This window comes from Vanessa cardui, chromosome 5, assembly GCF_905220365.1.
Source record: "Vanessa cardui chromosome 5, ilVanCard2.1, whole genome shotgun sequence".
Classification (NCBI taxonomy): Eukaryota; Metazoa; Arthropoda; class Insecta; order Lepidoptera; family Nymphalidae; genus Vanessa; species Vanessa cardui.
Window position 1 is genome coordinate 5,827,794 of NC_061127.1, and position 25,470 is coordinate 5,853,263.

Consider the following 25,470-nt stretch of genomic DNA (forward strand, 5'->3'; position numbering starts at 1 on the left):
AATAAAATGGTTAGGTTTATCCAGAGCGTGTTCACAGACTGCAGACTTTGAAGATCGCCTATTTTTGACATCTCCTATATGTTCTTTGACCCTAGTACCGATACTCCTCTTTGTTTGGCCTATGTAAGATAAACCACACTCACATTCGAGTTTATATACTCCCGCAGTTTGTAAAGGAATATTACTCTTGATAGGTCTCAAGAATTTTAAAAAAAAAAAAAAAAAATTAATATACGCGATTTAAATCCGTTAAAAATAGTTTTATTTCAATATTAGAAAATATCAGCAATACGAAATCACGCCAGGGCGCTAAAAGTTTATAGCTGTAAACAAAAATGAGCGCGTTTGATATTTTATTTGTCTCTTTTTCTCTTGTATATCGTGCATTTAATAATGACCTCTCGTTTCACACTTTGTATGTCTAATAGCGGTACTAGCGCGCGAATTCTAAGTCTATGGTAACAACACAAACAGACATTTTTATGCACATGCACTAATGCGAGGCGGGAACCCGTGACCCTAGGTACCGAAGTCCGTCGTGCGAATCACTGCATCAATCGAGTCTTCAAATTATCTTTCTAACAAACAAATCTGTTTCTAATAACATTCATAAATTATCCGCATAAAAAATAAAAATCGATGTGCATCGAGTCGATTTTTCGATAATCGCGCATGCGTGTGTGCCATCCAACCTGTCTCTTTCTACCACACAAGCACAATACGCGGACACGAGAGAAAAACAATAGCACGTCACGTTGGGTTGTTTGGCGCGCGCGGCGACTAGCCCGCTCGACTCACGTAATTCCTCAATCTACACTCCCACATCATTATTCTTTGCTGTTATTTAATACATTATAGAAAATTATTTGACTATGTACTTACCTTTAAAAAACTTCCTTATATCCATTTTCAAAACAAGTGAAAAAATTAGAAATTGTCAATTTCGAGAAATTGTCGAGGCATTCAATTGTCAATTGAATGCCTCGCCTCTCGCGGCTCTCGCTCGCTCGACCCGCATCCCGCTCAGGGGGGGGCAGCTGCCCCTCCCTGCCCGTACCTCGCTACGCCCATGTATGACGGTACATTTGTTTTAGTGTTCGGTCAATATCCAAAGTTATTTGTATTATCAAGGAAGTTAAATTAATCTAGTCATATCTTGAACCAATTGTTATATTTTAAAATAGTTTTGTTGCTAAAATTTGGACCATTGTGTGTATGTCGTTATAAACCAACTATACTTATATAAGTATATCAACAGCCAACTGATCGATTTGTGAAAAATGTTTGCTTATAAAAAGAATTAAATGTATAAAATGAAACATACCAGTGGCACAAAAATCGGTCTCATCACGGTATGGAATAAGCCTTATAGGTAATCTGACATTGACATTATTGTTAATTTTTTTTTACTAAAGAATCTTCAAAATTACCTTAATGACAATAAATTCTGTTATGTCTGTTAGATATCGTTTATATATACTTCTCATTTGTGTGGGTATTTTTTTATTATTGAGTATTTGGTTAAATAAGGAAATTCGTTTTTGTATCTTTGTTTTGTTTTAAATGTAATTGGAATGTAAGGGTTGGGATACACTTGAGCTACAATTTTTTAACATCTACATTAAACATAAAGCTCCCGTTTTTATAAGATTTAGAAATTCTTAAAAAATAGTACAAATGAAATAAAAATGCAGTATTACGCTTGTTAAATATAAAATTAGAAGTATATTTTTTCCGTTGCTTTATTCTTATTAAAATATTTTAAGAAAAATATCTTGTTTAACTGACAACGTAAAAAACAATCGCAACTTTAATGTATGCAGATGTTAAAAATGTTATTAAAAAAATAAAAAAAATAAACGTTTCGTTATCAATCACTTTTAATCGTATTCAATCTTATTTTCTTCATATAATCACATAATTATAATTATCTCGATTCACACTTAAAATAAATTTAAAATAAATTAAATGAAAACACTCTGTAATAATTTATACAAAAAAATCAGTCGGTTCGTGACATTATTTGATTCATATTAAAATTATACAATTAATTTTACATTAATAGGAATCAGGCACATTATATAAATTATTTATTTACTAATGAGTAGTAACACATTCATTAAAACACTGAAGCGACATACCGAGATGGTACAGGGTGCTTGCACATGGACGAATCATCGCAGCGAACGTAACAACAGATCACGTAAAACAAAAACTCACTTTTGAGCATCTTCATTCCAGATTAATACAATCATTGCTATTGAGCAATCAGACAACATATGCATATTCATATTCAACATTTATAAAGCATTCCTCTCTCGATGAGCAATTAATTGAAGCAAGTTTCGTTGATATAAAACAGTTTTGATTTAATTCTACAGAACGTAAGAAATTTTCATATTCGAAGCATGGACGCGTTTTATTCTAATCTTTGGTGTGCTGGGCATAACAACGCTGACGCTCAACAAAATGCCTAGTTCAACGGTATTATTATATAAATCAATATTCACCTATGTATGTATAAAACACCTATAATTAAATAGACACGGCATTTGGTCGAGTTGTCAGTCCACACGGAACATATTATACTGTGTTGCGGTAACGCCTTCAACCTATATACTACGGACGCAGATAGTAGGTACAAAAATAGTTCACCTATCCAATACAATTAAGACTACTTAACAATTAAGTATAGCGAGGAGGCCTCGTTAGGAAATAACAGTGCAAAACATTGAAACGGTACAAACTAGCTCTCGAAAACGCAGAGAGTGTACGATAATAGTAACAAAGATTCATAAATCTTCACTAAAACGGGCAAACGTCGCCACTCGACGCCGAGCTCTCGGGCCTCCTCCAATAATGCTACTTATCGCGTATCACACTAAGGTAAATTGACTAGGCGTGTTGTGAGTCGGTCACACTGACGTGACTGTAATGTTAGGCTTCGACTAGGACTAACAGAGCGCTCTCAGTGGCGTAGCTAGGTGAGGAAGGGCCCCGGTGCATAGAAGAATTGGGCCCTCACCCCCTCTTTCCCATCCCTCTTTAACCAATAGTTACCCTTTAAAATTTTAGATACCAAATAGGAAAACTTGTGCGCAGGGTGGTAATTTTCTAGCTTCAGAAGCTTAAGGTTTAGTTTAGAGGGCCCCCGAACTCCGGGGCCCTGGTGCACTGCACCACCTGCCCTGCAATAGTTACGCCACTGAGCGCTCTACATATACCCATACAGCGCGGTTTGTTTGCGGGAGAGGTCCGTCGAAGCCTACCGTCGTCGGGCGCGGCCGAGTCAGAAGCCGGCGTCGGGCGGCGGGTCGGGCGGCATGTAGTGTAACTCGTCCACGGGCGCGCTGAACACGTTGTACAGTACGGCGAATAGCGTGCACGCCGCGTACGCGCCGAGCGCCGCCCACCACAGCAGGCGCTCCCACAGCCGCTGCTGCGCGTGCTTCAGCACCAGAAGCCCGATCGTGAGCCCGGCCAGCGCGCCCGCCACGTGCGCCGCGTACGACACCGGCGGCGCCTCCTGCTTCAAATAAAACCAATTATTTTAGCCGGAATCTATTTAGAAATCATATAGCTATGTGAAGGCATAACTATGCTTTTATATATTACTAGCGGTCGCCCGCGTAGATAACGGTTCATAATCAGTCTTCTAATATCCCTACTGCTGAGGCACGGTCACATTTGAAGAATTACTGCAACCGGCGCTTGGATCTATTGTGACTCAAATTCGTGATCACAACACATCAGCCAGACCAACATCAGCCACGAATCTGATGAGGTTCTTAGGGTCGGAGGCCATTATGCCCTCTAAGGACCGGAGTTAGAACATTTTATAGTTCTATCTTTTATAGTTTAGGCATCATACGCAAAAGCTCAACTTTTTTGGTAGATTTTTTCCTTTTTTGTCCGAAAAACCCAAAATATCTTACGGAACCCTATTTTTTTTCACAATAAAATTTAGCCTATGTTATGCGGGATTAATTTAGCTTTCGAATGGTGAAAGTATTTTTAAAATCGGTCCAGTAGTTTTTGAGCCTATTCATTACAACCAAACAAACAAAGTTTTCCTCTTTATAATATTAGTGTAGATTACTTATTGAAAATCAAACGAACCATCACGGATCTGAGGTCTGACGCATCGTCTGAAGCAGAACCTAAACTCACCTTAGTGTATCGGGCGTGTACCGCGAAGCCGACGTCGCACGAGGCGACGGCGAGCGCGGCGACGAGCCTGACGGCGCCGTAGCGCATGGCGTGGAAGTTGAGCAGCGCGTTGGCGAGGTGCGCCGCCAGGAGCGCGTACACGCCGCCCGACGCGCCCGCCAGGCACACGTCGGGGTCCAGCACCGACGCCGCCAGCGACCCGCCCAACACCCCCGCCAGGTACACCGCCCCGCAGCGCAGCGCGCCGTGCACCATCTCCAGCGGTAGGCCCACCTGTGTACGACACGCGCTATCATGTTAACTACTTTTACTTGGTGGTAGGGCTTTGTGCAAGCCCGTCTGGGTAGGTACCACCCACTCATCAGTTATTCTACCGCCAAACAACAGTACTCAGTATTGTTGTGTTCCGGTCTGAAGGGTGAGTGTGCCAGTGTAACTACAGGCACAAGGGACATAACATCTTAGTTCCCAAGGTTGGTGGCACATTGACGATGTAAGGAATAATTAATAATTCTTACAGCGTTAATGTCTATGGGCGATGGTGACCACTTACCATCAGGTGGCCCATATACTCGTCCGCCAACCTATACCACAAAAAAAAAACTTCAAAATGATAATGCATCTAAAACTAAGCATGAAAGTTACGACTTGGAATGGATCTATTTTGTGAAAAAAAAATTGACTTACAAGGACTTTAATTTGAAGGAAATTATATTGATAAAATCAACTCACCGCCAATTGTACGAGTAGATTAAACGCGAGATGCAGCCAGCCCGCGTGCACGACGCTGTAGGTGAGGAAGCGCCACAGCTCGCGACGGCGGTCGGGCCGGTACACGAGCGGCGAGTCGACCGGCACGGGGCCCGCCGCCGCCGCCACGCCGCCCGCGCCCCACGCGTACCACGCGAACACTCCTAGCTGTAGAGTTCGTGACCGATTAATACAGTGTACCTACTACCACCTTGTGAATTGTATTCTACCAACTGTAAGGTATATGTAGACGCCAATCTTGTATTGTTACGAAAAAAACCAACTTAATCTTACGACGTTTTCCTTGATCGGAGAGTATGATATGTTTTATTAACGAATTGAACACTTTAAAAACATAAGAGGCGTTTCGGATTGGAACCAGCAGCGTATTATATCCACTGAGAACCACCGGCAGAGTATATCTATCTATACTTTAACATTAAATATATGTCTGCCGTGCGATTCTGCAAAAACCACATTAGGATTTGAAACAGTTTTCATTTCTTAACTCATATCGAAACGACCTTGAATGGAAAAATATTTGGTATTCCGCAACGATAAGTCAAATCATGTGAAGCGAAAACTGTGAAGCGAGATGCTAGTGCAAACACTTCAATTACCGATTTTTTTAAAAACATTCCCGATTAGAAATTTCTAATAAACTAATGATTTGAAAAATAAATGACGTCATGATTCATGCTAAATATATTATAAATAATTTATTTTATAGTTTAAAATAATTTATAACGCAAAATCAGAAATATTTTATTAATATCTGGCTGAAGACAGATTACCTTTGCGTAAAATTTTGTCAAAAAAAGTATAAGTGTCAACATAAATGTTTAACATTAATATTTAATAATAAAATATCAAGTAAATATAGTAAATTGCTATTAAACAAAGAATTTAATTGAATCGAAAGTTTATCCGTAACTACTTTTAATCACTACCGTTTAGATTTATTATGGAATTCTAATGATGAAGTAAGTACCTACATACCTATTTATTTTCTATGTTCGGAATACAATAATCCCAAAAATTTAATTATATAATTTTTACGTTATAAACACTGGTCATTAAATATATGCCTAATGCCTATAATGTATATTAACTGTAATTATAAATTCTCAACTTAATTAGAAAGCATCCTGATGGTGCTACTCCTAAAAGTTGTACTACATAATATACAAACAATGTAATATACAACTACTAGTTTGAGTAATTATTTAAGTCTAATTTGGTTGATTCAGACGAATGTTCAGACATTCAGTAAATAATGTATATAATTTAGTATGTAATACAATTCACATATGTATGTTATTTTTCAGCTTCTTTATAATATGATTAATGTGTTTTTAATACTATTTTATTTATTTTAGTGATACCATTGATGATCACAGCATACCAGCTAGGCAGATAAACATGTGATAATACAGGAATAGCATCTATAGATTCTATCATTTCTACACAAAATGATCCATATTTTAACGAGGGAGGAAAACATATTTGGGATTTGAATATGAAACATTAAAAATTTTTACACATTTTGTTGTTTTATTATTTATGCAATACTGTTTTTGTACATATAGAAAAACAAATTATTATCATTACAGTATCTTTTTATTACAATGGTCTTCAAATAAGAAAATATTACAATTAGATTAGTAATGTAACTGACATTTAATAATTTATTACACTTAATTTAAATAAATAATTGAAATACAAACATACCTAATTGGAATATATTCATTTAATAAGTTATTTTTATATTAAATAACATTAATAGAATAGTGTACATTATCTAAGATTTAACAATTTATAACACTTCATTTTATTAAATAGTTAAAATATTTGCAATGTCTATACTATTTTTTTTTTTTATTAACACACTTATTCATGATTATACTAGTTGTATTTTATCAGAATTTCTTATTTTGTCTTTTCCTTTAAAATTAGTATATTCCACTGACTTGAAATACATGTAATATTTTTTTGTTTTATTATTATTAAATATCCTAATATGTGTTAGACACAACAGTATGCAGGAATCCAGCTTCTTAAATTAGAAAAGAAATTGAAATTCAATTCAAGTATCTACTTATTGTTCTTAAATCTTTACCATGAAGCATCAATTTGTCCGTGTAGTTTGTATGGTATCTGGTTGTAATAAATTATATCTGTTTACCTATAATATATATATGTATATATATTTTCTAGTAAGATATTATTGACTTAGCTGTAGTCTTATATAAATGTATGCAATCCATCTGAAATAGGTAGAATGATAATAAATTGATATGTTAATTTGAAGGAACTAATACCCTTAATATAATAATCAGCATTATTATATGTTAAAGAAAAACTGTGTAAAATTGTAAGCCTCAGATCAAGGCCGTTACAGCTTAAAGGTTTTTGATAATTTTCTATATATTATTAGATCTTAAATTCTTAATTGACAATGAATTATTAGTAATTCTTTGATGCGAGATAAATATGACTTCATTTTCTTAATGATTAAAAGTAAGATCTACTTAGGTATGCTTACGTTAGGATACATTCTCCGAGTTATAATATCATGCCAAGGTAGTTTTATTTGGTCCGAAGATACATTATTAATAGATCACATAGATTTACAGTTTTCGCTTAAGCCTTCCGCCACCTTTGATCTACTTTTAATTTGACGTATTTAGCCGAGATTAGTTTCATTTTTTAATTTCGAAATCGAGATACAGAATGCCAATTAATGTCAAATAATACAGTTCTCACTGAAACTAGTTCGTATTACTTTCAATCTCACAAAACGGCGCTAGTGTAGATTTAATTCGAGTTTGCTGAATGCCAAATAGAGTTTTCATTAGAAATCCCACATATGGAGTCGAAAAATGGGTTTCGGAATCGCCCAGCTGAAATAGATTAATGGAAAATTTGCTTCGTATTATCTACGAGTAAAAAACCTGGACTGAATAAAGTATGCATATTGATATTGTAATAATATATTAGAACATGTGAAATATTAATGCGTCTAATATGTAAAATAAACTCGAATATTTTTTCTTATGAAATATATGGGTATTAATTATTGAAATATTATATAGAAGAAAATGAGAAATCTAGTCAAATAAAAAAATTCAGATTATGCTATTTACGGATATAGTCGAATAATTGTTATTCATAAAGGAAAAACCGTTAGCGCGGCCTATGTGTCTTATCGTCAGCGGAGTGCACCTTGCAGAAATCGTGCGTTCGGAATGAATCAATGTGTGACGAGTGTCCGCGGTCCGCACACGGCGTGAACAGTTCGGCCAACTGTTATGATTCACGTAAACCGCTTGTTTGCACGGATGTGAAATCCGCAATTACACTTTTTAATTAACCGAGGTAACTGGAGCGGGGATCGAACAGCGGTGTTCGGCGCGTAGAAAGTGATGCACCGATTTTCTAGTTCCACTAACGGCAAATAATTCATATGAATCATAGCAACTGTGTTTAATTGAAACGTATGACCACCGATTCTTCTGATCGATTAACGACTGCGATTAATAACCATAAGATTACGTCTGTTATTTACCTCTAGCAACGTCACGCAGATTATGAAGAAGGGAGGTGGACAGCATGTGTACCGCTCTTGGTAGTATTTGCGGTCCCGCTCCTCGGGGAGTACCTCCATAGCCACAAGGTGCACCATCCTGAAATAGACGAAAATATATTAATCTATATTTTGTGTAAAACTAAACAAAACATTTTACTATGGTTATTTTACACTTAATCCAAAACGAAAGGCGATATCGACAACATATCCAACAAATATTAAATTACTTGCAAAATGACATAAAATTCTTACATTAACGTTATTTATGGGGTCTATCGACGGTGTAGCAATTTATAAACCGTTTTATTACAAGAAAATACACTACACGTCAGGGTGACATGACAAATAAACATAAAAAATTATAGGAACGTCAATCAGTAACATTGAGTTTATTTGAAATGAAACAGAAAACACTAATAATTTTGTTAAATAAATTATTTATTATTGCAGTTTGTTTGTTCACATTGCACTGGAAATTTAATATGAAAACATTGTAATGGGAATTAAATTGACGTCAGTGTGTTGAGAGTCACGGCGTACCAGATTGAATGTAGCAGAACTTTTTGGTGTCATTTTTGTTAAAAATATCACCGTAGACTAAATATGAGCCTTTAAATATCCACATCTTAAAAAAATCTATGCAGATGCCAAAAAAGTAAAAGGGTATAATTTACACTATTCAGTTAGAGATTTTAATTTCGTTTTACCTTGCAAAAAGTGTAGGATCTTCTAATATAAGATGGAAGTCGTTTTCCGAGCTGACCTCACGGTCTCTCTGGTGTACTGCGCATCTATAGCTACGTGTACGCTTGCCGCTCATCTGAAAAAAAAAAACATTCCATTATTTTCCTTGCCCTTGAAAATTATATTAATTAAAACATTCGCCTTTTCAAAATATCAATCATCACTGTTTATAATTATTATCCTTAATAAAACGTAGGTGAACGTAAGCAAATGCTGAATGAGTAATTAATTACTAACTATTCCTGTGTGCATAGAGATTATAACAGGTAAATAAATAAATATTTTTAAACGTCACATGAATAAACAAGTAGGTACTGCCCTCAAATTAATAATAAATGTAATTTATTATGTCGCATAAAATAATTGTTTTAATATATTGCATAGGAGAAAATATAATGGATACATTGTAGCGATATAAATATTTAAAAATAAAATAAATTGAACTGATATTTTAAAAACACTTCAAGTAAAAAATATAGGTTATGCTACTATACTGATCAATATGATCACAAATAACACTAAAAATAATTATGAACATTGTATACTATATGGACTAACATTTACAGAAACAAAATTTATAGAATTCTTAACATACTCGTATTAGATTATTGGACAAACTTGGCCGCCTTTGAACTAACAGTATAATTCATGCTATTCTTAAACTGATTTAAGCATGTAATATCAAAAAGAAAAAGGAAAAATTAGATCAATGCAAACGGTACCTATCTCAGTGAAAGCGTCGATTTACCTATGACCCGCAATAAAAGATAATTTAAAATATATAATTTTTAAGTTTTTATATTTATGAAAATCTAGTTTCACCAACTTAAAAAATATTATTTATTTTAAAAGTTGAGATTTTAATAGCGGAAATCTATTTGACGCTTTTATTAATTTAACGGTTTGTGTAATCGTCTGATCTGCTCGATAAGTATATTGTTTGAAAAGAACTATTAAATTTCAATAGCGGCTCCGTCAGCGTTGAAATCGATTATAAGCGATATAACGAAAATATTATTGTATTAAGTAAATAAATATTGACCCATTGTGTATCTTAAGACAATGATAAATCACCTCTACTTTCCTAAGAATATTTATGTAACAAGAGTAAGTTTTTTCTAAAGTTCAAGTGTTAAACGAAGTAATAAAAATAAATGTATGCACTGGGAATTAAATTCGTTGCTGATAATTTAAATTAGTTTTTTGTTAACGTCAATTATTCATCTCTTTTTCTTCTTGGCAATAAATTAAAAAGTTATATTAGGTATTCAATCTAATACTCGTATTATACATAAATTGCAATATTTTTTTATATTACAAACTCGATGAACATTTCGTATTTGTTTAAATATCTACGAAAGTGCTTGTAAAATTTATTATCATCATCACAATCGAGATATAAATGTTCTTTATTTTTAAAATTCTCGCACGGTTTAAATTATACGCAATTAAATATAAAATCAATGATTATTCATTACGTATACTGACGTAACTCTACCAAAAAATATTCTTTTGAAAGTATAAAAATAAAATTGTTTTTATTTTATGGATTTAATATTTCTCAAATGCTTTCTTTGACACATTTTTATTTCGGTATGACAAATAATATGTGAGACACTTTAGCTTTATGAGGGTGGATTAATGTCGCGTCGAGTCGCAGTTCGCGGGCCGGCGACGGCGGCGGCGAGCTGGCACGCGTCCAGGCCTATCGAGTTATCGACCGCCACCCTCGGAGACAGCATCGACATCGATAAACACATTAGCTCTTATTTTTTAGCTGTTTTTAAGACTAGACTAGCATGGGAGACTGTTATCTGCGATTTCATCAGAATTACTTTTAGAATCGTTTTTTTTTGGAATTAGACTAATTGTTTTGTTGTCGACGATTATGTATTTTCGTTTCTTTAAGTACATATACACTTTAATTTATGTGAAAATTTGTAGAAAATTCAAATGTCGTCCTTTTCGTTCACCTACATACTTATATTTTATTGTAACTGTTGGAAGTTTTGCACTACAAATTTAATTAAATAACGTGTCGTATGTTGCGTAATTGTTTTATGCACAACTATAAACAAATCTAAAAGATTACAAGTTTGAGTAGTAGTAGTAGTAACGAGTAGGTACCTATGCAATATGAAAATAAACTAGCCAGTAACACTTAAGTGCCATAATTCGTTTATGAGCAAGTTCGCATAGTTATGGGGCAGTGGTAAAGAGCAGGTCGCAGGTGGGCGGCGCGGTCGGTGCGCCGGTGAACGACTGGTCTCGAGCCGCGAGTCGGCCCGCAATCCATCGCAGGCCACCGCATTGTCTCCGCAGTCGTTCAACTCAGTTTCCCACGACACTGCAAATGCCCAATGCCAAAACCTAAATAGCCTAGACGCGCCGCAGACGCCGGCTATATCTGTCGCGGCAACAGGGAATATGTACGTACCTATATTTAATTTGAAAAACAGACTCGAAGAATTTGCATATGTAATTGTTTTTTTAACATTTACATATCTATTTTTACTATTTGAATTTAGATTACCTTACTGAGATTATATGATATAAGATTATAGGATTTTGAATAGGAAAATCTTTATTCGATATTTAACTTCTAACAATGCAATGAATTGAAAATATCCAATTAAACTAAAATAAATCGATTTAATCATAGAACAATAAATCGATACACCTCAGGATTTGCGCGGGCTGGGCGCCAGTGGGCGCACTGAATCCAGCGTGGGCGCCACGTGACTCACGCCGACATCCGACACGTCCGATTCGTATCCGGAACCACTAACTAGGCACTATTGCCGTCTCGTCAAACGAGCGCGCGAGCCTACGCGACGAACTACCCATTTCAATAACTTACATTATTATTCATCATTTCAACTCACAAATATCAAACGTGCAATGGTTCGGTCCTAATGCCTTTCAATTCTTTTTTTTAATTGAGTATTACTATTATATTAAATAGACTGTTTAGGTGTATGTATTTGAACTAGGTGGCTATAGAATACTTTATAATGTAAATGTAACCTAATAAATTATTTTTTAAGTATCGATTAATTGGGCATAATAAATAAAATTGATCTTTTATCGTTTTTTAATAAAAAAAAAATATATAATTTAAAAAAAGAATGTAATTTAAATTATTAGCGTTATAGTAATATTATAACTAAATACTCTGCACATTAGTGTTATTAAATAAGAACAAAAATTATGTTAGTAGGTACATATATTAAGTATTGATTATTTAGAAGAAGCAGAGTATAAGATAAATGAATTTTACTTGATAGCAATTAACAAGTTTCGATCTGTCTATATTACAAAAATCGACAGAATTTCCAAATTAATTCCAAATTTCGATAGCATTTAAAATATCATGTATTGTTTGCGAGCGGCGCAGTTATGAAGTTAATGACTTCTTTAACTGTAAATTTTAACGAGAAGTTTATCTAAATCTAGCATATTAATGGTAGATTTAGTGTGGTGAACTGATGTGTTGGGCACGTGAACGCTGGGAGCGTTCCCACGCGCCCACCTCCGCACTATTATGTTTTAATCTCTTCAAGTCTCTTTGCATTATTACGATACCGTGAAAGTACCTCATACATTTTGCAAGCGAGAAGGCACAGTCTTTAAACTTAGTTCATCACAGAACCCTAAATTTTAAATAGCATATTTTACTTTGACAATTTGATAGTAAATATTTTTTAATTAATTCGCGTTATGTCCTTTATATAACGGCAAACTTGTTGCGACGTGTATAAGCTAGTTCCGGAGTATACCAATATTGCGTCATTGTTAAAAAAAAGGTAATTGTCTGCGACGTATATCAAGTAGAATTTAAAATATGTAAATATCATAAATAGGATCATATTACATGTTATGTTGGTAAAAACTAGATAGTAAACATACTATACCTGCATAAGTATCTATTGAAGTTAATGTGCAACTTCGGTTACTCGATATTGATTTCGTGTTGCTAATTTTACTTTAGACCTTGCATGTAGTTCAAAGTAGAAAACAGCGTATATATTCAGTAGTCTTACTTAATTTGTTGCGAAAAACACAATATAGAACATGCACGCAGGTGTATTATTTTCATTGTGATTCAAATAATTTGACGTTATAGTGAAATTTTAAAAGGTAAAATTGTGTTTGGTAATTTAATAGTTAGTTATAACGGTGTTTCGTAAATTAAAAATGATCTTAATATAAATGTGTCATTTTGTAAAATAAATAATCGTTTATAAATATTGCATACACTAAATTAAAATTTACCAAGAGATCTTATACGCTCATCATTTTTGGTAAAAATAAGTATTGCATAACACTCGATTAAAAATTCGAAATATTTTTCTAAATCGATTAACCCAGAAAATTAAAAAAATGTACAGTACCTAGAATAGGCTAGCTGTCAATGACATTATTTTTTTATTATTCAAAAATTAAGCAAAATTTTTCAATAACATATTTAAAATTAGAATTATTTTTTAATTATTAAAAAAATATATATTTAATACATTTTAAATAACTAAATATACGAAGAGAAATATATGAACTATATGGATATTCGGTAATGGATTTTAGTAAAATGATAACATACGATTTATGGTTAGAATCGTAAACGAATAATCGATATTTTTTTACTATTTTAAGAACGGCATGAATCCAAAGCGTTTTAATAATAATAGAATAGCGGCAAAGGTTATTCTAACTGAACTGAAATATACTTACACGAAAGTGATATAATTAAAACTATTTCAATTATATATGAGTCAGTTCATTTCATAGTTATACATCATTCGTTAATAGAAACATATTTATGTTGACTATATAAATTATTATTATGTGTAGTTTAACTTAATATAGACGATAAATGACATGATATAATAACCAAAACAGATGTTTGTTTCATATCATAATTGTCATCTGTCAAAAAGAAGTATTTTTCAAACTTACCCATCATGTATGTTTCAATTAAATTTTATCGACACCAAAAACGGTTTTTTAACGTTATTATATGTTCTTCACAACACTTCAAATGTCACTATTTATGAGGTAGTTAATTATTTGTTTATTATATTTTTAATTTGGTAAGACGCTCGACGTTGAAGACGCGATCGTAAGTAGTAGTCGTTGGGAGTATGAGAAACACAACCTCCCCATACGAACGCACCGCGCAGACTGATTTCGCCGACGAGGCGATCGTCTCAGTTTAATTAGTATTGTTCGGTCCGCTGCTCGGTTCGATAGACTTTTTTTATGTTTAGGAGTGGTGGTTGCCATTTGAGAGGGTGGTTCCGGTTCCGAGGGCGGATAGTGCTTCGAAAAGCGTTTTTTCTTATAGTTAATAGGTTCAGTTTTAAACCCATTTTTATACAATAATGGAAATTTAAAAATCAACATCTTTTTAAGAGTGCCCTTGTACCGAATGAATTAATGACACATAACTTTATATCTGTTCTATAATAGATAGTACTACGAATTAACTTAATTCCCCAGAATAGTATCAACAAGAGCATATTAAAAATGACGCGGCGACTACGATTCATCTTCATCTTGTGTTCATCATCGAATGTTTGTGTGTTTGTCATTCAAACACGATCGAACGTTTGAAAATGTTCTTTATAATAATCCATTCGCGATATAATGCGAATAGAATATTATAACTAAATTTATATGTAATAAACGAAGTGAGCAATTATCTAATAATAACCTGTTATAAAATATATTACAAGGTGAATTCAAACTTTAATTTTTCGTCTGGTAATATTATACAATTTATTTTTAAAATTGTAGATAAGGTTTTGCTATTAACCGGGTCACAGAATATCGTGATTAGAATCAGTACTTCGGTTTAAACTTCTTAATTTATCAGTCACAATATTCTGACCAACAGAAAATAATTTATTCTACCTCAGAGGAATAATCAGTAGATGTAGATAATTTAAATGTATACCCATTGAAAAGCATTATTTATAGATTATTTTTTGAAATAATAGTATCACATAATATATTATTTATATGAAATATCATTCTACTAAAAATCATAACATTTCCATGAACCTTAAGTAAAAGTTAGCTTATTGAGGTTTTTAAAGACGGAAAACCATACAATAAAAACGTTAAGTAACAATTCACAATAGACTCAAAAAATATCGATTAAAAGACAAAATAAATAAATCCATATCATATGATATGGATTTATTTATTTTAATTATATTTTAATTAGTTAAAATTTAACTCATAATAAAAAAAAGTCTGTATGTACTTTATCTACTGTACCAGTTATTGTCCAGCTTGTGTGATAAAATATTTATTGTTGATTATTAATACATTAGTATCGTTTCCAAATACTTACTACTGGTTACTCCAAACGAAATAAAAATATAATCATTGCTTATGATATAAAGCTATAAAAGGAGGTGGCCTAGCGCAGATATGAACGGATGATCGCGGCTTTATTGTAAGGAAGAGGTTTGCCTCTGAGGTTTCATATGTTTATCCTCAGATTGAGGGGAAGGAAACATCGTGAGGATCATGCAGGTGGAATAATCTACCACGTTCCGCTTAATGAGGGAAGAATATGCTAAACTGTGATCTATTTACGTTCTGTAACTCGTCATGAAAGAGAAATAGATAAATACATTTTTGGATAATAACTAACAATAACATTATTATATCGTATTTTTAAATTAAGCGCGCTGATACTTTGCGTTCATTTAAAAACACATCTGGAAAGGATACACCTTTACAATCATATTTGTAATCCATTCCAGATGTTAAGCAATTTGGACGATAAGGTCTGAAAGTACAATAAGTAATGTATTGTCTCAGGTAAGCAAGTAATGGCAAAGTTAGTAAAACATTTGTTTTCAAATTAAGGCGATGCTTACGGTACAGGGGTAAAACATTTGTTAGTAAAAATATAATTTAGTCTCAAAACTCTTACGACGAATTTAATTTTTTGTGTTTATTTTTATTTACTGTTAAAAATTAAAGCACAAATAATTATAAATAAATATGTTTGCGCCTTATATCATCTTACATGATGCGGATAATTATTTAACGATTTACTTTATTATTTATAGATCATTTGTTGTTTGTATAATTTACCATTGTGTTCTCTATTTCTGTTTATACAATTCTGTTTTGTGTTTTATGTATTGAGATTTGCCAGAACTGTTTGCATTCATTGTATTTTAGAATATGATTTTAGTGAATATTGCATTAGAAATTGAATGTGTTTTTACTTTGTTATATCGAATGTTAAAATTTATTCATAAACCTTTGTTGTAACTTGAATAATATGAGTAAAAAAAAATTGCATTAAATAAGCAGTAACTTATTCAATCTTTTGAGCCATTTTAAATTTTAAGTATTATAAAATGTTAGGATTCTGAAATAACCATAGTGTTCAAGTACTGTTGAATCGCCAATTTTCAACTGTGATGAGTGCGGTTATATAATTTTGTAAAGAAAAGAAGCGTCATTGTACTAACGCCTAATTCGTGACTTTTTTCCAAGTTCTGTAGTAAAATTCCGCAGATATTTTTACTTTGCTATTTCATAAATTCAAATAGGTAAATAATGCATTTTATTAAATACAAGGTTATATGGATGATAAAAAATCGTGGAGCTAATACTCGTTGACTCCCAGGCAGTATATGTATTATATACATGTGTAATTGTATTTAACTAACATGCCTAAAATACAAATATATTTAAATGTTTAAAATGAGTAACTACTGAATTTCTTACTGGTACTTTTCGGTAAAATCTGCATTCCGAAATGGCACTTTACTTAATATAGTTTGTGAATTGACGGGCCAAAAGTGCTTGTAAAAGCCAACTTCAATGAAGTATATTTTGGTTTTGATTTTACTACCGTTGTTGACATTATAAATGATTATAAAAAAGTTCTGTCGAAATTTCTTTTACTAAATTAAAATATATTAATGATATATTTCATAAATTAATTTTACAACTTGTTATGTCAACAAAATATATTTAATGTACAGAACCTCAAGTTTAACTTAAATGAAGAAACAGATGGATCGGCACAAATTTTTGATCCTGGTAATGACATTTCACGGTTTGTTAACACGATTCTCAAAGAGCTTATCGGTCAACACATGGGTGCCTAGTTATTAGCAACAATGGCAGGTGGGCACCAGGAGGTTAATTTGCCCAATATTTATTCGCAAGATGGCGTCGACACAAATCGTAAGTCATTATGATCGCCATTTGGAGAGGTGCCTTTACTAATGTGCTTATAAGTCTGTAGGTGAGAATGCTTGTAGGGGCGTATGTAGGTCATAAATTATCGTATTGGGTTTTAAAAGATCTTTAAAATACAGTAATTTTTTGTGGCTATTCAAAAAATCAACATATTTTATAAGTTTAAATATAATATATATGTATACTTTACAAAATACGCATATAGACTATGAGCAAAGATTACGAAATTCTATTCGGCCAAGCCTATCTTAATAATTAATTCATCACAATTATTCATCTTGTGTTCAGCGTTGAAGTAAAACTTGCTTGTGACATGACATTGAAACTTAATATTAATCTAAACAAACCTTTTAATAGAAAGGAAAATAGGTCTCATAAATTTAGGCGAAAAGGCTTTCCTTTGTAAGTAAATATTAAGTTTTCGCGTAGGTTTGTGAAATAAAACGACTTTTAAAGATGTACGTTTGTAATTGATATATGTAAACGTAAAGCATTCAATTCACAAAAAATATTGGACAACAGATAAATAATCTCTTAACCTGTTTTAAAAAAGTTGGAGATTTTTGATTAAAGATAAAAAATAAATAAGATTAAATTATTAGAATAAATTGTTTAAAAAATAGATGATTTTTGTAAGTTTTAAGATAGGAATGGTAAGTGTTTTTTTTAACTAAGCTGTATTATTACATTAAATAAAATAATATATTCCAATAACTGCCCACCCTTGTGAAACCGAGGTGGGCAGTTATTGTACAAACTATATTTCTATCTGTAGGTATTTAATATGAAAATTTCTTCGATAACCGGTATAAAATATTTAGGGAAAAATGAACGAACCGTAACGTCAAGAACATACGAATCTCTAGAAGGTATATAGTATATAGGATAGTTTGGAGAAGCAATTTTGAAATACTTCTTATGTTTAATTCATTCATTCATTTCATCACACCGACCACACTGTAATCTTTAAAACTCTCATGAAATGTTTAATACGATAATAAATTTTTATATATTTCATCTTATTCGTGCTGCATATTAACATTTAAATTCATCATAATATTGTTATGTTTTCAGTAAAAAACTTATCCGAAGTATATGTCGTATTTTATAATTTCACTTCACTATCCATTAATTCAAGCAGAACATAATCGAGAACTGTTCCGTTTTACTACTGGAGGTAACGGGACGTCAAGGTACTGCATTAGTTAACGATCCCGACATATGGCGCGAGTCTGTCGTATTAATATAAAATTTTTGTTAATCTACTCCAAACAGACAGTCATTCCCCTTTCTACCATGGACCCAATATTTTTGTAAAGTCATTAGTCGACATCGAGTTTTTTGATTATTTGACTAACGGATTTAAATTAATAGAAAATTTAAAAGTAAAAACGCATTACTAAATGTATTTAGACGTTAAACATATAGCTAAGGTTGTAACAGCAAAAATATGCTGCTAATCTTTACACGATTAGCGAAAGCTTGTTTTTTTATGAGGCGGGTAATAATAATCGTGGATCAGGTTGGCTGGTTGAAGTAAATTAGCTCCCGTCATAATTTGGACAAATCGATTTAGATCGGACGTATATCTGGCGGTGCTTTTGTCGAATGATTTAGTAGCGCCGGCAAATTGAGCCTTCCTGATCGACTTAAAATCGATACATCGCCTCTACACACATCCCCATGCCAATTACAAGGATTTTAATTTAATCGGCTTGTAATTTATTTAATAGAACGATTTTATTAAAGTATTAACATTATTACATATTAAAAGTTTCTACAGTTTAAAATTGATAAATATTACCTTTATTATTTTAAAATAAATTTAATTGATGTTACATATTATTTTACTTTTAAATGTTTTTATTTTATAAACTAAGTTCGAACAACAATTTGTAAGTAACATATTTATTTTGTTCTATTTAATATGACATGATATATATAGACAACATTTTCAGGAACGTAATATTCGTATCGTATGTTGCGTAACTCTACTTGCAACTCATAGAGCTGGAAGAAAAACAGTATAGAATAGCGGCTTGAGATGTGAAAGTGATTCAGTCAGTGAGTCATATGTTACACCACGTTACGCACGTCTATTGCTAATGTGATTGACCGGCCTTGCTGCCCGCATTAACCGAAATTCGGTTACGCTTACGACGACCGCCAGTACACTCTAGCTTCATCTATCATGTTCATAAGAAATACGACGTAGTTTGTCGTATGACTGGCTCAATACTCAATATTATTTGCTTTTCTAAGAACTCCAATGTTGCGTACCATCATTTCTTGTAATGATAGTACGATTACGAGTCGATGTTCGGTGCGTTTAATACGGTACGCTTGGCGTGCTATCAAAATATTCAAATTGATCATTCTGCCGAATATGAATTTGTAAAAAAAGATTTTATAACCATTTACATTTCCTATAAACGATCGGATATAAGGGAAGTTTAATAAATAATAACCTGGAGGCTATGGATGTGTTGCGCATTGCTCTTGACATGCAATCGGTCAAATCCTTGCACAAGGCTCTATCACGGAACATTATTCGCGATCGATTGCTATAAAAATTTATTTTGGCACGTTCAACATAGGAATATAATGTTTACGAAGTTCTGTGATACGGCATATGAGGTAGATCGAAACGGTAGTATAGGCAATGTTTTGTTTTGTGTAAATTTGCATTTGAAATTGGAGCGCGATGGCACGAGAGCCCACGGCGGCGCTACCAACTGCACCATGCATGTTCCTACGCATTACGCTTCGTTATTATGATGATTACACGCCGCTCTTAACCGTTAAAAATCCATACATAGTATTAAAAATATGGTACTATTTATTTAATGGCATAATTTTGTATCGACCCAAGAATATGATTACTACATAAACCTACCTCTGTTTTCTCAATTAAATAATGATTGGTACGGTATTTTGGATGAGAACAATTAGAAATTAATAAAATGTTTTATGTTGTTCAGAACCTTAACAAAATAGATGGCCAAACAGTTTAAAGTATTTCGCTTAATATTTGTCTTCTAAGGATGTTAAAAAATAACATAAATTATGTGGAGAGTGTGAAAAGACATGTCAGCGCTGTGTCGGCTCGTACGGCTGGTTGACTGGGGCAAATTAGACGCGAAAACTTTTACTAAATATATGCATTAGTATATACTATAAATTAGTATTGGGATAACTGTGGTTTTTTTTGCTGGCAACGTCAGTAGCACGAAAAAGTAAAAGAACACCTGACAGCCGAAAAGTCATATTTGAGAGAATATCGAAAAAAGAGAGGACGCAAACTTATATTTCGAATATCATCATGTCTGATAACGAGTTGATGCCTAACTCCTCGTTATATGTATATTTAAAAATCCTTTATCTCCCTAGAAAATACTTAGCATTCGGCATAACTCTTCTCTAGGATGTAATACAATTTTTTAATTTATCAGTATTTGGCCAATTTATAGCCCTCTGATGGTTAATGGTGACCACGACTATTTACCGCCACCAACCTCGGTAATTTAGGTAATTAATTACGTCTCATACGCCAGTAGTTATACTGGCTCACTTACATTAAAAATCGAAATATTATTGCCGTTAATACCTATTTGGAGCCACGAACATATATGACTGCAACTAATATATTATTAATTTAATTTATATTTAGGTACGACACAGTATAGGAATCAGGACTAATATTTCACTCAATTAGCATTCCATATGGCAATAATGATATTATGAAGATGTTATTATAATCAAGGAAATATACAGTTCAAATAATCGTAGTTCACGTTATAAATGCTGTTAGTCAGCGACAGGCAGCCAAAACACAGAATTGTTCCCGCTTACAATAGATGAGCTCGTATTTACATTACCCGGCCTGATTGTGCTTTTAATAGACAATGACCGTGACAACACGTGCAATATATAGAATATAAAGAATATTGTACCTCGTCAAATACCTTACAAGAACTATGAGAATTACCTACTGTTACTATTATATTACATCGATACATTGGTCCACCAGTTAGCTTATATTTTGTAGATATGATAATGTTCTAGATGTCAAGTTCTCGCGTGTGCCTGTGTCAAGGAATGTGACAGTTTAACTCTTCCACATTTCGGTAAGCACGTAGACCCATTGATCTTGATCTTTCCGGCAGCGTTGGGTTGCAGTCTCATTATACTGAGAGGCCAATTTCATAGTTATAGAGATAAGAGACTACACCTATTTTAACGCACTCACCTGTGCACTATCTCTAACACCTTTTATATTTTCTATGAAGATTGCAAGTCTTAGAGATTATCTCCCTTGGAGTTTGTCCTTTTAGTTATAAATATCATTTTGCATATAATTATTAGTATTAATAATTATATCTTTACTTGCGCTACTTACTAATTATTTCCATTAACTATGAAAATATTGGGAACACTGCGATTACCAAAGACTTGAAGTGGACGATTCTAAATTCACCATGATTAAGCATTTTATTTTTATTTCGATAAGTGACATTATTAATAATAAGAAATATCCGTCGTTCAAGATACGTTTTAAATAATATATAACGAAAATTAGATACTCACTAGACCTATACATGTACTAACGTTTGTGATACAGTTATGTCTATTTCGGCAAATTTAATTGTGAGCTGTATGCTAAAAACACCTCAAGAATATTATTGGTATTTAATAATTTATAAATTTATTTTATTAATAAATTCGACATTATCAATAATACTTATTATTAGGTTACGAGCAAGTATATTATCAAATAATATACGTTATACTATACTTTTAATTACTTAAATATAGGTTAAATTCTGAAAGTTTACATATTTGCCTTTCTGTAGATCCACTGCGCGTAAAGCTTAACTGGAAATCACCAGCTTTAAGATAAAATTAGAATACAGAAAAAATATATAGAAGAAGTATCTATACCCAGCATCTTGTAAGCATAATATAATTTTACGAACTATTAATAATAAATTGTTTTGATCTACATATTATGATAAAAGACGGTTGTTATCGATTTATTTAAATATGTATATCTTCTTGCTGTTTTTAACACAATAACCTAAAAAATTGTTCAACACTAAGTTGTTATCGGGATAAAAAGATGTCTTCGATTATAAAGAACACAATGTTTACGGTGCATAAGATTAATGCTGACTCTTAGAAAACAGTCTCTATGCAAATGTGTATCTCGTGCCAGCGACAGGTGACGTGCGGCAGCCTTAATTGTTTTTTGTGAAATATTCAAATATTATGACGTTTTTTCCCTTAATTTTTTTTATATTTGACTGGCGGGTGCGTACCAGGTGGTCCCAGAAAAAGTTCCTTTTTGCTATAACAGCTTGCTTTCATGTATAATGTGGTATATAGGATTTGACTATGTAGTCAATAGCTTTTAGGAAGTAAACGTTATTTAATATTCTTTAAAGTTTAAACGAATATTTTTATTGTAATATATAATATTATAATAAAATAAAAAACTTGTCAATTATATATAATAGGACAAGATATAATTAATGTATTTATTTTTTATTTAAATATTAAATTTTAGAAATTAATATGTCATATGAAATTGACCGGTCACAAGAGTTATTATATAATTTTTAAACAAATTAATATTATTGAGGTTTAATAATAATTGGCGGTAAGTTATCTGATAATTAAAGGAAACAGAGATACTGATGCATTTTTTTATCTAAAACAGTTGTCAATGTGGTGACACTTGATCTTAAGGGTTACATGCACTTTGCTGTTTTTTAACGTAAATATAGCGACAAAAAGCGGCAAAAAGTGCATTGAAATTTCATCAGACAGCTGTTTCGTGTCTTTCGTACCGCGTTTGGATACTTGACAATATTCAAACGAACTGTTATTTTGTATATAATATGTAATATGTGAGTATATTTTGTGACATTTGTATGTATATATGTATATGTACACAAGTATAAATATGAATACATACTTATTATATTTTTAAAATTATAGAAATACCTAGAAAAATAGTTATGTCGGTAAATTTTATAGTTAGTATAAAAATGAAAAAAAAAATCTTTACTTCTACCATCTAATCCACTTGGCGTGTGCGGCTGGCGTGCGTCGGCGCGCGCGCACCTGCTATACAATTATCTGGTCATTAGTCGGCACGGAACCCGCGGAAACCCAAAATTAGTGCGTGCACAACCCTAATCGTACTCCGCGAACTCGATCATTGTACAATTGAGGTAAAGCTAAGAAGAAATGTTAAGGTATAAGAGGCTTAAGTTCTGTGACCACACATGGTCCGATTTTTATCTCATAATTGCAGGTCTCGCGTTGAATCCTTCATTAGGGGCGTATAGGTCGGGCAAGGTGAGGGGTCCGGAGGGGGTGGTAGTGTGAGGACACAATGGGCGCCCCCCGCGGTATTGTGCGCTAATGTATGCGCGCGCGGCGTCGCCGACAGCGGCCGCGACGCCACAACACAAACATTTCAACGCATCTAATTTATTGTCGTGTCGCAGTGAGCCGTGCGCGCAAAAAATATTGTCTTAAGGAGCAGCTCTGCGAGGCACTTCGATAATGTCACGTGCGAGATTGTAGATCTACGATAACAGGGCATCAGCAGAGGATGGTAAAAAAATCTATAAAACAAGGTTGAAAGTTTTATAAAAACAGTAAACACGTATTTCATTTTTCAACTCAATATAAGTAACAAAACGTAAGAAAGCAATTAAAATATAAATAAATGCTTTAATGAAATGTTAAAATTGTTAACAGCCCAGAATAAAATATTTGTCCTCGCTCCACCTTAAACAGGACTGAACACAGATTTGACGGAGGATGACTCAGTTGTTGAGAGCAATTTTTGAATATTATAATAATATGTAAAATAGTTGTTGTTCCATGGAGCATTCATGCTGTTGTCGTCTATAGATACAATTAGTGACATTTATTAGAATAGCGATTGTGTTAGGATGAATGACTGTTTATATTTGAGTGTCTATTGAATTGAAAGAATTACAATGAGCATAAGCAATACAAATTATAAAAAGAAAGTGTAAATAAGTATAGTTTTAGTTCAAGATTTTATTACACGTGAGCACAAGCTGATCGAAAATTGGTTAATAAAGAAATTAGTAATCATATGAAGATTTAATTTACTTAATAAATTTTGTTAAAGATAAAGTAAACATTTCAATCGATAATCTGTCGATGTTGATGATGATTTTTAAACTTTGCGCAAATTTAAGAAAATATTTCTTTCAAGTATTTTATTTATCTTACTGCAACGTTCACATTTTTTTCATTGAAAGAAAGCTATTCCTAAATAATAACTAGCTTTAACTATTACTGTTAACTTAATAGCAGTGTGTCTCCCGCGAAACTTCGCGTTTACCTATTCAAAACATTTTTTAGTAAGGTTGACCCCTATCATATGTTTTGTTTTGATTTCATTTAACTGTAAACCTTTAAATTGAAAATACTTACTAAACGTTTAATTTTTTAAAATATCAAATAGCGTACATTAGTTCAGTAAGAATGTTTACATTTTTTTATACAGCCGTAGTACCGCGATCTAACCGGACAATATTTTTTGAGAATTTAGTACAATTTAATAAATTGCAATGTACACACTACTGCCCTGCTACACACCTACGACTGGAGCTCTTCGAAAGGACACTATAATCGAATTTTTATATTCAGCCATCGTTCCATAACCACTAGGACAAAAATCGCTATCAATATACAAGATTCGGTTAAAATTTGTTAAGTAGCAAATATAAACATATATATAACTTGGGCCACCCAGTTGTGAGATTGCTCGTTCTGCCCCTCAATTGGTAGCTGCAAAAACTACATTTGCATAGAGCGCGATGCTTGTGATAGCGGCCACCGCGAGTTCTACTCTCATCACTAGGATTAAGAATTTTTGGATAAGCTATTAAAGTTACTAGAAATTATAACATTATTTTTAATATGTATCG

General features: G+C 32.8%; 1 protein-coding gene and 1 long non-coding RNA gene across 3 annotated transcripts; one reads left to right on the forward strand and one right to left on the reverse strand.

Moving 5' to 3' along the window:
• Window positions 1–2,073: 2,073 nt before the first annotated feature.
• On the reverse strand, window positions 2,074–14,452 carry LOC124529907 (rhomboid-related protein 3). 2 transcript variants are annotated; one of them, XM_047103846.1, is made up of 6 exons: window positions 14,210–14,452; window positions 9,217–9,329; window positions 8,489–8,606; window positions 4,903–5,088; window positions 4,171–4,443; window positions 2,074–3,526 (listed from the first exon to the last, which is right to left on the reverse strand). In XM_047103846.1, the coding sequence occupies exons 2-6, from the start codon at window positions 9,327–9,329 to the stop codon at window positions 3,290–3,292; spliced, it is 927 nt and encodes a 308-aa protein (XP_046959802.1). In that variant the 5' UTR covers window positions 14,210–14,452; the 3' UTR covers window positions 2,074–3,289. The 2 variants fall into 2 exon arrangements, with proteins under 2 accessions (XP_046959802.1, XP_046959801.1); XM_047103845.1 differs by having other exon boundaries at window positions 2,074–3,529.
• Window positions 5,754–6,465, forward strand: LOC124529908. The gene is made up of 2 exons (XR_006966442.1): window positions 5,754–5,903; window positions 6,300–6,465. It is a non-coding gene; the product is annotated as an uncharacterized LOC124529908 (long non-coding RNA).
• Window positions 14,453–25,470: the final 11,018 nt, after the last annotated feature.